Below are 14,377 nucleotides of genomic sequence, written 5' to 3'. Positions count from 1 at the left end.
CTGTTTTTTTTCCTTCTTCTTCACTATAGCTATTAAAGTAGAAATTTAATTATGATGACTGAATAATTAAATGAATCACAAATAACTTTTGCATACTAAGCTTTTTCTTCCCCTTCAACTGAAAGGATGTTGGCACTGGTATGAGGACTCTCTGTCATTGTTGGTAGCCCTGAGCCTTAACTTCCAGACTGTAGGGTCTTAATGTCCTTGATAAAAGTTCATTTAAAGTATGAAATTTAGGGGGTTCCTTGTTGGCTCAGTTGGTGGAGTGTGTGACTCTTGATTTGGGGTTTGGGTTTGAGCCCCACGTTGGGGGTAGAGGTTACTTAAAAATAAAAATCTCTACTGAAACAAAAAGGATATGAAATTTAGGGATGCCTGGCTGGCTCAGTTGGTAAAGCATGCAACTGTTGATCTTTGAGTCATGAGTTCAAGTCCCATGTTGTATGTGAAGCCTACTTTAAAAAAATATATGAAAGACATGAAATTTAAGTACTAAGGAGAGACTTAAAACAATCTTTTTACTTTTAAAGATTTAATTTATTTATTTGAGAGAGAGAGTGTGCATGTGCCATGCTCAAGCAGAAGGAGGGGCAGAGGGGAAGGGAGAGAGAATCTCAGATTCCATGCTGAGCACAGAGTCCTACACTGGGCTCGATCTCACAGCCCTGAGGTCATGACCTGAGTCAGAATCAAGTGTCAGACACTTAACTCACTGGACCACCCAGGCATTCCTAAAACAATCTTATATAAGACTCTTATCTGAAAATAATATTGATTGAAAAGATTAGAAGTTCTAAATTTTCATACTTATCTCAGGCATATGATAGAGATAGACAATTGGTAATAAAGGCTTAAATGTGGGGTGAGGGGGAATAAACTCTTTTAGCAATTTTATGCCAAAACAGAGAGAATCATAAAATGCTCATAGTAGGGGCCCCTGGGTGGCTCAGTCGGTTAAGCATCTGCCTTCAGCTCAGGTCAAGATCCCAGGGTCCTGGGATCGAGCCCCCACTTCAGGATCCCTGCTCAGCGGGTTGCCTACTTCTCCCTCTTCCTCTGCCCCTCCCCTTGCTTGTGTACACACACTCTCTCTCTCTCAAATAAATAAATATATTTTTTTAAATGCTCATAGTAGTGGTTGTTAGAAAAATGAGAACCGGAATTGTTTCAGTCTAGTTGCTTTGCAGCAATTAAAAAAAAAAATAAGGCATTCTGAACTATTTTTTGTTTGTTTTCATAAAATGATGAATTTGAATGGACAATGGAGTAGTGGGTCTTTTGTATTTCGAAGCTTTGAATCACCTGAATGAGGCAATAAAGTCTAGGGCATCCCAAATCCACACTTGTCTCCACCCAAATCTATTGCCCAGTCCACAAAACTCTCCTTGGAATCAATGTCTTAGAGTTTCTTCCAAGTCTAACCTGAGACCAGCATCTGCAGGGATAAGACCTTCCTGGGCTGCCACTCTCCAGGACTTCTGGAAATGTTGGTGGGGAGGTCTTTGTGAAGGAGACCCTCCCGCCAGACAAAGAACTTCAGTCCTGGACCACCTGGCTTTGTCAGACAACCGACTCCTTCATGCCTGACTCCTGGCTCCCTCTCCATTTACTGCTGCCCGTACCTGCCCACTGAATTAGATGTAAAAATTGATTTTTCCACTCTCTAGTCTCAGCTGGATTTCCTGGCTGCCGATTTCCTCTCTGTTCCATCAATTTTATGATTCTTTGAACAGTTTTCCTGGCCTTACCCCTTCCTGCTCTGCTCTGTCTAGTCTCCTGGCCGACCACCCATCCTTGTCCTGCACTGGTCTCAGCAAACGAGACCCAAGCCCACACCTGAGAATCACTGTCCTCAAGCTCTGAGCCCCACCCAGAAGCACTTTCTCAGTTTAAAAAGTGGGGCCATAAGAGATCTGGTCCCACAGCTCCAGACTGAGAACCAGGTTAGGGAGGCAGTTATGTATTCATTGGTTCAATAAATATGGATTGGACATTTACTAAGCACTAGGCAAATTTGCCTCTGGAGAGGGCTTTGGCTATTACACAAGAAGCTCGGTAGAGGGCACTCCTGCACTATAGCAGCTAAGCATGGGGGTGGGGGCAGTGTTCCTGAACCCAGGGATCCAATCAGAAAATGCAAATAATCACACATATTGCATGCAGGCGTGCGGGCACACATGCCCACGATCTGGTATTTATCCTTAAACATATTCAACTACAGATAAGAGGCTCACACCTTTACACATCATGCCAGTACGCTACTAATGCAAACATAATAATGATGCAATCTATTCATCGCTCCATTCCCCAGATCCACTTAATAGTTATTTTAATCTGTGGCACACTTTATTTCTAAACCCTTAAGGGGAAAAAAAAGTGCTTTAGGATACAATTTTAAAATGACTGCTAAGGGGCACTTGGGTGGCTCAGTAGGTTAAGCCTCTGCCTTCAGCTCAGGTTGTGATCTCAGATCCTGGAATCAAGCAACACATCAGGCCCTCTGTTCAGTGGGGAGCCTGCTTTCCCCCACCTTTCTCTGCCTGCCTCTCTGCTTACTTGTGATCTCTCTCTGTCAAATAAATAAATAAAATCTTTTTAAAAAAATTTTAAAAATGACTGCTAAGTTACTGAATTTTGTTTACTTGAAATAACTGAGTCCTTTTCTGGGTGTAAAGTCATCTTGATGTAGAAGGGAAGGGAGAGAAGCTGAAATGTCAGGGCTGCTGGAGGTGAAACCCTTCTGAAGCATGACCTAAGTGCACGCTGCTTTTTGAGAAATGTCTTATTCTGATTCATGAGGGTGAAGAAAATGGCACACTGTAGCCAGTGTTTTCTACCCTGGTGGAATCCTTGCCCCTTGAGCGGCTGTCACTATTCAAATGACTTTATACACTATAAAACCAGTGGCTTTACAGTTAGCAAAGCTGACATTTACTGAGCACATACTATGTGCCGGGCACTGTGCCAAAACCTTTAAGTGTATTATTTTTTGTTTCTTGTTTAAGTATTTATTGCCTATGTTATTTACTGCATATGTTATTATGTTAGACACAGCGTAGAAATGGGGAGCTTGAGAAGATCGAGCTTGGGGCTGACCAGTGGCTAGAATATGAGCAGGTAAATGCAGAGTGCCCAGCCAGTCCCTCCACGCTGCTAGCTTGATGCTACCTAGAAAGAGACTCAGTGTGGGTCCTGCACGGCAGTACATATTACTTCCCTTTGCATAATTCCATTGTTTCCAACTTAAGTCCATATTTAAAAGAAAGTTACTAGTTGATCCAGCTGAATGACATTTTTATGTGTTAGAAGTTAAATTATCAACTGCAAAATCAACTTATCACCTGGTGAGTGAAATTAGAATGTAGAGTGGCTGCTCCGTGACTGTGGGTTGCTGTTTAATGGCTCTGTTCTGGAAGGCTCTGATCATGTCTACTAATCTGCTTTTTCTACTGGACAACAGACAGACCTTTATGGCTAAACCACATCATGGGGTGCGAGTGGTGGTTGCCGCAGTCAAATCCATTATGGGCGGTCATTAGTACAGCATCATGAAGACGCATCAAATGTTCTACTAAAGTATTTCCTTCCACCTGCCCTTAAAAATCAAAGCAACACCTGCCTGGGGGTAGATGCAACTGACAGAAAGGGGTCCCACATTAAGAGCATTTGTGGGAGCTGGATCCAGAGGGTTTCCAAATGCCCAGGTCCAAGGCAATTAATCAAAATCCTGTCTCAGACTGGCCCCCAGCCTGTGCCTGTGGCACAGAGCAAGGAGAGAGAAGAAACAATCCCCTGAGAAGGTGACTACCTATGGGGCAGACCTTAAAGAGAGTCAAGAAAATCACTTCCCAAAACACAAAATCCTGCCTTCCCAGGGTTCCCAGTAACCAAACGACATCATTATTAACTACTCTGATGTCTGTTACTTTTGCTTACTCACCACCCATTTGCCCTTTTGGGAACAGATGCCTGATTATTCTTTGGGAACCACCCCTTTCCACTTGGAGCCCCTGGGCCGTGTCTATCAGTGTGCCCCAACCTCCTGGACAGCAGTCTTGCTGTGAGCAGAAGTAAGCAGAGTGAGCAGAACAGGCCAAAAGGATGTGTTCTCCATGCTTTTGTTGCAGTTACTGGGAAAGAGGTACACTTTTTTTCTTCTGGGATCTAAACCAAGGTTGTGAGCCCAGTGGGGCCAGTAGGCAAAAGAATCAATACAGAGAAAAACAGAAGAGAGATGGAGGATGGCTTGATCTAAGACTTCTTTTGAGCTCCTGGATCTGGATCTCCTGGATCTATCCACACCTGAAGACAAGCCTAATTATCAACTTTTCAATTATGTCAGTGAATGTTTTCTATTTTGTCCAACCCAATGTGAGTTGAATTCTGTCTTTTGCAACTGGATTCAGGTTGCGTACAACTTTATTCCCCATTAAAATTGCATGTTAATGGAGTGTGGAGTGAGGGAGAAAGGCAGGCCCTTAGCCCTGGGCATGAATATCATTGGGCTTGGAGCACGTATCCATATCTACACTCCACCTTGACAAAGTGCCAGGTGCAGAGGACTTGCTTTCCTCATCTGGACCCGTGAGGCCATTTCCAGCCTGACATTCCATGTCCAATCCCAGGACCCACTCTGGGCGTCCCATGACTGTGAAGGCTGCCACCACTATGGGAATCCCAAAAATGGGATGGCTTGATGCCTTGTCCTGCCTTTCTTCCGATGTGGTCTTCTCACACGTTTTCGGTACCAACAAACTCATGTATTTTTATCCCAGTCTGTGAAAGGAAGGTGGTAAAGGAAAGCAGTTCTAGAAAATTTGGTTTTGGGGGGCCTGGCTGGTTCAGTCAGTGGAGCATGTGACTCTTGGTGTCTGGGTTGTAAGTTCAAGCCCCATGTTGGGTGTAGAGATTACTTAAAAATAAAATCTTGAGAAATAAAATAAAGTGTTTGTTTTTCATAATTGTGTTCATTTTCACTCTGTTCCTCTTGGCCCCATTCCTGTCTTTTCTGCCCAATAGTCTGGAGTTGGAAAGATGCTGTGGACCATTCAGTTGCTGGTGGCCTCTGCACAGCCCCTCTGCCCCTGGTATTTGTGTCTCCATCATGCATTCTGCTGCGTTTCCTTTGCGCCCAGAGGATTCGCATTTGTTAATGTGTTTCCAAACCAAAATTAAACCACTGAATTGGAGTGAGGGGAAACAGAAACCAGGGAAGGGGCACTGGTGTTTGTAACCCACCGTGCCACCTACTGCTGGCTGCCGATATTTTGTTTCGGTCCCCAAGTGTGTCTGGAGCCCCAGATGCGAGCAGGTGGTTTTCAGGTCTCAGAGCAGAGCGGCAGACAGCGCCTGCCCATGATAAGGCTTGCTGGGGATGTCAGAAATGCTGGTGGAAACAAAATTAGGCAGCGGGACGTTGCGGAGGAGGGGGAGGGGAGTCTCGGAAAGGTGAGTTGTCTAAATTATTGGGGATAAAAAGGCTTGTGGCCTAGGATGCAAATGCCCGACCCCTTCTTCACCGTGGCCACCACTAGGCTAGAAAAAGCTGGGCCTCCTCTGGCGCTTCCTGGGCACAGGCCTGAACTCCAGGCGCGGCAGTGGCCCTGGAGCTCGGGCAGGAAAGCCTGTCAGGGCATCAAGGAGGGCCCGGGTCCTGAGCACCGCAAAGGGCGCCAGAGTGGAAAGCTCCAGTGCTGGGTCAGTCGTGAACTGCAGATTGGCTGCTCACCGCGGCGTGCGCCTTTCATTACCCTCTTCTGGGGACACGACCCCACAACCCCTTCCCACGCGGGGCACTTTCACGCCCACTTTGGGCGACTCCCGCACCCCCGGGCGGAAGAGGCCCTTGCCCGCCCCTCTCTGGACTCCGGATTCCGGGCCGAGCCAGCGCCTGCTCAACGATACCAAGCCCTTACCCCGACCCCGCTCCCCGGGCAGGCTGTGAGGCCCGGGCTCGGAGGCTGGGGGTTCCGGGAGCCTGGAGCTATTTTTATAAGATGCGTCAGCCGGCCGGGGAGGAAGAGCCGGCCCCGGCCCATTGTCTGGGCGCGGCGCGGGAGGGAGACCCGGAGGGTGATTTCGAACGCTCAGAAGGCGCGAAAGCGGCGCGCAGGGGCGGGCGGGGAAGTGCTCGCCCGGCCGGGGGCGAGGGGGGGCGGGGCCCGAGGGGCGGGGCCGGGGGCGGGGCCGGGCGCCCTCCCGCCGCGGCAGGCTGGCGGCGGCGGCGGCGGCGACAGAGCGGGGACTGCGGGGACAGCCAGGCGGCCGCGCCGGCAGCGACGCCCGGGGAAGCCCGCGTCCCGCCTGCGCCTCCGAGGCGCGCCCGGGAGCGGGAGCTGCCCCGCCGCCCGGGGAGGCAGAGGCGAGCGCTGGGCGCCGGGAGCCGCCGGCGGGCGGGCGGCAGAGAGCCGGGCAGCGGCCGGAACGCGGGGGCGCGGTCGGAGGCAGCAGCAGAGAGAGCCGGGGCCGGTGGAGGGCGCCGGGCGCGGGCATCCTGCGCCGCGGTAGCAGAGGCGGCTTCGCGGGAGACAAAAGCCCACCGGAGAGACGCGATGCCCGGCCTGCGCGGCCGCGGGGGCCGCGGCGTCTGAGCGCCTCGAGCGGTGCGCCCCGGGGACGGCGAGGCCGGGCGGGTGCCCGAGGCCGAGCGCGACAGGGGCGGCCCAGGTGCGCCCGGCCGCGTCGGGCCCGTCACTGCTCGGGGGGCGGCGCCCTCCCGTCGCAGCCGCAGTGGCCGGCGCCGCAGCGAGGAGCCATGGGCAACATCTCCTCCAACATCTCGGCCTTCCAGTCCCTGCACATCGTCATGCTGGGCTTGGACTCGGCCGGCAAGACCACGGTGCTCTACCGGCTCAAGTTCAACGAGTTCGTGAACACGGTGCCCACCATTGGCTTCAACACCGAGAAGATCAAGCTGAGCAACGGCACGGCCAAGGGCATCAGCTGCCACTTCTGGGACGTAGGCGGCCAGGAGAAGCTGCGGCCGCTGTGGAAGTCCTACAGCCGCTGCACGGACGGCATCATCTACGTGGTGGACTCAGTGGACGTGGACCGGCTGGAGGAGGCCAAGACGGAGCTGCACAAGGTGACCAAGTTCGCCGAGAACCAAGGCACGCCGCTGCTGGTCATCGCCAACAAGCAGGACCTCCCCAAATCGCTGCCGGTGGCCGAGATCGAGAAGCAGCTGGCGCTGCACGAGCTCATCCCGGCCACCACCTACCACGTCCAGCCGGCGTGCGCCATCATCGGCGAGGGCCTCACCGAGGGCATGGACAAGCTCTATGAGATGATCCTGAAACGCAGGAAGTCCCTCAAGCAGAAGAAGAAGCGGTAATGCGGCTGGCCGCGGTGGGGAGCGAGCGGGGAGCGAGCCGGGAGCGAGCGAGCGAGTCAGGGATGGATGAATGGATGGGTGGTTGGATGAAGGAGAATCTGCGCCCACGAACAAAGACATAGAACCAAAGCAATGCTTCGAATTTTTAAAACGGAATCTGTGCACCCAGACGCAGGACTAGTGACTTAACCTGGGTGTGTACGCTGACTTGCCCCCCTGCCCTCGATCCACCCCAACCCCCAGCTCAGGGGACCTTTTGTCTGGATGCCAGAGCTACTAATGGGTGTGGGGGGGGGCGCTGGGGAGTGGACGTGCCTGGCCTGCAGTCCGCCCTCCTGGCCCAGGTGGATGGCTCAGATGTCAGAGACAAAAGAGATTTCTTCCTCCAGGAGGGCCAGAAGTTCAGGCTGCCCCGCCCTCCCTGGGGGCTCCCACCTGTGAGTTACCGGAGGTATGTGGTTCCCAGAACCCTGGGAGTACACGTTTGGAGACATGCTGGCAGTGGGAGGTCCTGGTTGGGGGGGGCGGACCGCTGCCCCTTGCATTCATGGGCTCTGGAAGGGGGATGATTTTATGTCACAGGGCAGGCCCCTGTTGAAATTCCATTTGTCCTGCTCTGGGCCCAAACGAGGTGATGGTTTGGGCCATGAGAGGACTGCCTGGAACAATACAGCAGCCCAGAGCACAGGCATTACATGCGCTGGCCTTGGCTGGGGAATGGCCGCGAAGATGCCCCTTTTCTGGTGCTTTTTGGTGGCTACGGAAGACCAGTTCTGGTGAGAACTGCTTTTCAGCCTGGAATCAGACATCTTCCAGATGGTTTGGACCCTGTCCATGTGTAGGTCATTATCACACAAAGAGACCAATAAAAATTAAAAAAAAAAAAAAAAAACTGTTGGAGGTGGTGGCCAATGATGTATTTACTGTTTGCAGGATAGTTAAAGGTGTTTAAAGGGTAAGGCTCCTGGCGTAAATGCTGGATGGGGTGTGTGTGTAGATACAGGGACCTCCCTCTGTACTGTGTAATCGGCATAAATACCTGGACCCAAATGTGTGGAATCTTAAAATCTCTTAGCCTACTGATTGGTTTGTGTAAGCACACCAGCTACAGATGTGTGCTGAAATGCAAGATGGTTTTCGCAAAGGATGCCTCTTGTAATACTAACCGCCTGATGATGGGTTTTTGGTTTTCAGACATGTTTTTAAAAAAAATTCTACAAATGAATACTCACCTTGGAAATATTCACCTTAGGGAGAAAAAAAAAAAGACTTTGCCCTTTTAGATCCCTTTACGCTGCAAGTGGCGACATGTTCAAATTTCTAATTTGGTTCATTGTGGCCTATCTGGTTTAGTATTTCATTAAAAATGTCTCGTCAGAGTATTTGATGTCATGCACCAAAAAATAAAACCCCACCTTGTTGCAAAAGCCGACCTCGTTGCATGGATTTAAGAGCGAAGGAAAAGCACAAGGATGAGGTCCTTCCTAATCCATTCTTGTGGGAACTGGCCTGCGTAGCAAATGCAAACAATGAGTGCTTGAGATAAAAGAAAGCGTGTGATGTAATGATCACCTGTACTCAGGCACTTCACAGTTTACTTGAAAGAGGCTTTGGAAAAGAGATAAAGCAAAAGAAGAATAAATACATATTTTTAATAATGTAATTTAAAAATCTTTTATAATCAGGACTGAGTCTTGGTTTGCAGAAGATGTCATTTACCCTGAAACACAGTATCAAAAGGGAAACTTAACGCTTAACTGTTCGGTTTTTTATTTCCTCTTAAAATTCATGTTTACAGGTAGAATTAGGTGTATTGCCCCCTCCCCCTACTGTGAGAAATTTCTTTACGAAGGAGGCTGATAGAAATTGGGCATGATCATGCTTGAGCATGTGAGTTAATCAAATTCTAAATCCATGCCTATTGTCCATTGCACTCAGAAAGTTAATTTAAGAACCAGAGGTTGAAGTCCTGGCTTCCTGCTTGAAACCCAATTCTCATATGAAATATTTAAAAAGAGGAAACCCAGCCCATCTTCTTTTTTTATCTTTTGTCGGTGAATTTGGTACCTCTCCAATGCTGGTCTTTTTGTGGGAACTCAGTAGAGAAAAGAGAGCGAAAGACGTGTGAAAGCCTGCAGGATTTCGGTTTACATATCAACAGCATAGTCCCTGATTTCTAAATGGGCTGGTCCCATCATCTGAAGATTCTGTATAGAGTTATTAAAAAAAAATCCATCTTCCTTTATTTTCTTCACATGTAACAATTTCTTATGCACTTTGACATTTTGGTAGTTCCACACTATTGAGAGAATAATATATTTATTTTGTGACATTACAGATGCCAAATACTGTCACCATCTTGTGCTAACCATACTTGGGTTCAAGATCACTGTTCCAATCCTGTCATGCTTAACCAACGAAGCTCCATGATTTTGGGTTTTGCATTTTCAAGACTTAAGGGTGCAGTCAGCTGTTCGTAATTGTGCAGTAAAGTAAAGCCCTGTGGTGTGTCCACTAATAGTTAAGAGTCTCAGTTGATTTCTGTCCTGTTTGACCTAATAATAGCCCATTTTTGTCTCTGACCAAACAGAGGAAGCACACATCAACTCACCTTGGAGTGGTCTTGGGGGACCCCCACCCCCGACACAGCACCCATGATTTATTATACCTCCTGGCCTTTGGAGAATGAATGGGTTTCACACAGAGGAAGCTGGCCTCCCCACGTGAGCATTTGAAATTGTTTCTCATAGACCCAGGGAGGCCGGTTTTGTTTCAAATGGATTCTCTTCACAGATTCTCTGTCACGGTGATGGGACAATGTCTCCCAGTTTCCGTTTCCGTTTCTACCGCTGTAATTCTCTGTCCTGAACATTCTTCTGTTCCTGTTCCCTTTTATATGCATATATGATGCTGTGAACAGAAATAAATTATTTATACAATCAAACCCGTGGGGAAGTTGTCTGGGTGGCTTTTTTCGAGTTGCCCCTCTTTCTAGGCTCACGAGATGGGCTCTGGGGCCCTGATGAGGCCGGACCAATCGGCTTCTCTGGCTGAAGCATCTGGCTCTGCCCTGAGCAGAGGAGTGAGAGGGCTGGATGCCTGTCCCCCTGATGGGGTGCCTCTCCATGGTCCTCAGAGATCCTTTGGGAAGACGGCCTCAATGCCTTCCTTGGCCTCAGCCTCTCGGTTATTAAAAAGGTCATGATTGAAAATACTGGGGCACCTGGGTGGCTCAGTGGGTTAACCCTCTGCCTTCAGCTCGGGTCATGGTCCCAGGGTCCTGGGATCGAGCCCCGCATCGGGCTCTCTGCTCAGCGGGGAGCCTGCTTCCTCCTCTCTGCCTGCCTCTCTGCCTCCTTGTGATCTCTGTCAAATAAATAAATAATATCTTTAGAAGAAAAAAAAAATAAGGTCATGATTGGGCCACCTGGCTGACTCCATCCATAGAGCACATGACTCTTGCTCTGAGGGTCATGAGTTCAAGTCCCACCCTGGGTGTAGAAACTACTTTAAAAAAAAATCATAATTCTTAAGCACTTCAGAAATATTATAAGACTGTGTACAGTTGGAAGTAACTGTGTGCTCATCTAACACCAGGAGTAGTCACAAAGCTGCTCATAGTCTTGGCTTCCTCTGCTCCCGTCTGGACCAAACCATCAAGATATACATCAGGAGCACAAGGCGTGAGTCCTTTGACATCAGACGCCATAAAACCATCCTGCTTGGTAGGCGCTGTTGGGAAAAGGCCCACTGTCTGGAGAAAAGGTGATGGGGGCGAATCAGGAGCATGAGGGCAGGTTCTCTACACTCGTGCTCCTGGAGACACTAGGCAGATAACAAGCAACGAAACCAAGTGCCATGTGTGTCTCAGCTTTGGACACAGAAGGATCCAGTTTCACATTCCAGCTCAAATGTTTAGGGCCCCGTAATTTTACTCAACAGCCCTTGGCCTCTTGGGCCTCGATTTCCCCATATGTAAAACAGGGTCACCATGGTTCCTGGGGAGAACATAACACAAAATAATACATTGAGGGGCTCAGGAAGGGCCTGACAGGGAGCTTGTGCTCTACAGGGCTAGCTTTGATTACAAGCCGCCAGCAAACTGGAAGAGGTAATTCAACCTCCATGCAGGCCTTTACATCAGGCCCCTGCAATTTCCCTTTTAACCAGGCCTCTCCGTGTCCTTACCTTCCGAACGCAGGCTGCAGACCCCAGGCCCAGGCCAGACCGGGGTCAAGCCAGCAGTCGCGCACTCTCCCACCATGCCGGGCGTGTGCTCTTCCTTTCCAGAGCCACGTGGGGCTGAGCAAAGCAGCAGGACACCCCATCCCTCCAGGCTCCGAGTGCCCCCCAGAGCCAGGCATAGATCGTTGATGGCCGGTGCCCCCGGATCCCATCGAGCATAAACGAGATGCTCGATAACCATGGGCTGGATGATTGAATTCTCATCAGTTAGATTCAGTCGTAAACTTTAAAATGGGCGTGACACCAAATTAACAATGATTTCTCATGAAATTTTTAATCAAGTTGAAAACGGACAACATATTAATATCTTCTTCAAGATCCTGTCATGGGATGAATCAGGGCTGTGGCTTGGGAGAGGGACATGGACACTCTTATGCCTAATAAAACTTCTGTGAAGCTAGTGGTTTTTATTTAAAAATGAGCAAGGCTTGATTTTTATCAAAAAGCAGATGGTTAGGAGTCTGATGGCATCAGAACGGGCAGAGGTGCTATTTCTAAGTCCTGAAGCCCGAAAAATTATTGAAAAACCATTTGGGGATCCATGCCCTCCAGAGGATGGAAAACAATAGCAGTCAGAAGAAGCCGAGACCGAAACCTGTATTTTATGGTACTAACATCACAGACCATTCCAGGGCCCGTCTTTGGGCTGGCAAGGAGAGACAACTTATGCGCAAAGAGCAGAAATATAAGGTGTGATGGTGTGAGAGAGGGAGGTGAGAACACACCCAGAGCTTGGCCCGTGCTCCCCATGCCCACCCCTGCCCTCGAGGGCTCAGCCAATGCCCAGGGCCGGCCTTTGCCCGCCAGGAAGCACACTGTGCTGTGTCAGCTGACGGGGCTTTTCTGTTCTGTCCTCAAACTTGGACCCCTCATCCATGTTCATGTCTCCTTAAACAGCCTTTCCTGCTTAGTTGAGGCCCTTTGAGAATGGCATTCGCACAAGACGCTCGAGCAACTTACACATTGGCTCTGCCCGACTTCGGATGGAGAATGGGGCCGCTTCCATTTAGAGATGGCAGACTGAGGGCTTCTGAGAAAGAGTGCGTGTGGCCTCTTGGCCAACAGTAGAAGAAGTGAGAATAAAAGAACGATGTGGTTTAACCCCAGCTCGGGTTTCAGAACATGAAATGGTTTTCTTCGAATGGTCAGACCTCCCAGGCCACTGGGAGGTTAACTTCTCCTAATAAGAGTATCACAGCAGTTGTAATCTCCTTGGAGCGTGACAACAAGTCATGGAAGAGAGAACCAAACCAGATTATTTTTCAGGTTGCATTTATACATAGGTTGGAGGGGACGGGCATCTTTTCGATATTAAAATTAAATTAAAATTACGATAACATAGTCACGTGAAGTATTTCTATCCGGCTCTGTTCTATTCCCCGTGAGTCCTGCACCCTCATCGTCACAAGAGCCATCGCCAGCCTTCACGGAGGGCTGACTGTGTGTTGGCCTCCATCGCCGCGCTTAAGGCTTGATCTGCTTGATCTTTTATTTTTTTTCTCCAAAGTGCACCAACAGATCAATTCATTAATCAAATAAGTGAATCCCTTGATTGTATCTGCACTTAGAGATGAGAAGACAGAAGTGAAGAGATTCAAAAATGCCCTCGGAGCCCCAGGTGGAGCCCCAGGTCCCTGAGACCCAGAGACTGAGTTCCTGGAGGTCCCCAGTCTGCTGTTCCTAGAGGGGGAAACCCAACCGTTGAAGGAAACTGGGAATCTGATTCCAGGGAACTTAGGACAGAGGCTGGTGTTCTGCCTGCAGCACCGCCCTCCTGCCCTCTCTTGCCAGGGAGGGCCCTGTCTCCACCCAGGCCCCAGAACTCAGGCCGAACACCGCTGACATACCTGACCCCAAGCCCAGAGTCTCGCCTTCCCTCCCTCAAGAGCGCAATCTAGGCTCTAGGAAAGCACAAGCCCTCTGCTACCACGTTCCGTCCATGAAGAATTTTATTCCCAGTATTTCTTTCCAAGAGACTGTTGGGTGGGGCAATGCCTCGCCACTTAACACAGGGACATTTACAGACCCCAAGGGGTGAGGGGACATGGGTATCAGTGTTCCTGCTTTGGAATGTGGTCTTGACATATAACTCTTTACTGGAATCCTTCAATGAGGCTGAGGGCACTGGCCCTGCCCGTCCCTCAGGGTGTTTTCAAAGACAAAATGAGATACTAGGTGGGAAAGCATCATGCACGTGGCGGGGCCAGACATGTGCAAGCTCGGCACAGCAGGCCTGGACTGTGGCCCCTTCTGTCCTGTGCCAGCTCTGGCTTCCAGGGGCTTTCTGCTCCTCCTGTTGGTTCATTTTCACTGATGAGAAAACTTCCACCTCCAGAGTAAATCAAAGCAGTCTTCCCGGAGGAAAACACCTCTCCTTGTGAATTTCTGGAGATACAACTTCAGCGTGAGTGTCTAGTAAGTGACTCTTAAGGAAAATGAACCTCCTTATCATTGTCCTTTGCAGGCTTCTCCTTCTAATGGCCACACATGATTGTTATCACTCCTTAGACACTAACTCCCTATGCAATTAATTTCAACTGCCCATGTCTCATAAAAGCTAGAATGATTTCAATATATAATTTAAAAGTCATCATGGTAAGTAATGACAACTGCAACAGCTTGTTTCATAAATGTATGTTTGAGTCCATTATTACACAGATGAACTTTTGCACTGTTATGTAATTAGCAGTGTTCTGGGATGTCATATTCATCATGCAAAAAAGGCTGTTAAAAACACGTGCAAAGAGGGGTCCCTGCCTGGCTCAGCCGGTAGAGCATGAGACTCTTAATCTCGGG

At 49.4% G+C, this 14,377-nt stretch overlaps 1 protein-coding gene across 1 annotated transcript; it reads left to right on the top strand.

The window, feature by feature from the left end:
- Positions 1-6,264: 6,264 nt before the first annotated feature.
- On the top strand, positions 6,265-10,280 carry ARL4C (ADP ribosylation factor like GTPase 4C). Its single transcript, XM_044241897.1, has one exon. The coding sequence runs from the start codon at positions 6,758-6,760 to the stop codon at positions 7,334-7,336; it is 579 nt and encodes a 192-aa protein (XP_044097832.1). The 5' UTR covers positions 6,265-6,757; the 3' UTR covers positions 7,337-10,280.
- The last annotated feature ends 4,097 nt before the right edge of the window (positions 10,281-14,377 follow it).

This window comes from Neovison vison, chromosome 3 (genome assembly GCF_020171115.1).
Source record: "Neovison vison isolate M4711 chromosome 3, ASM_NN_V1, whole genome shotgun sequence".
Taxonomy (NCBI): Eukaryota; Metazoa; Chordata; class Mammalia; order Carnivora; family Mustelidae; genus Neogale; species Neogale vison.
This window is presented reverse-complemented; position numbering and strand designations above follow the sequence as displayed.

Coding starts and splice junctions, on each gene's coding strand:
- ARL4C (XM_044241897.1), top strand. CDS start 6,758: ATGGGCAACATCTCCTCCAACATCTCGGCCTTCCAGTCCCTGCACATC.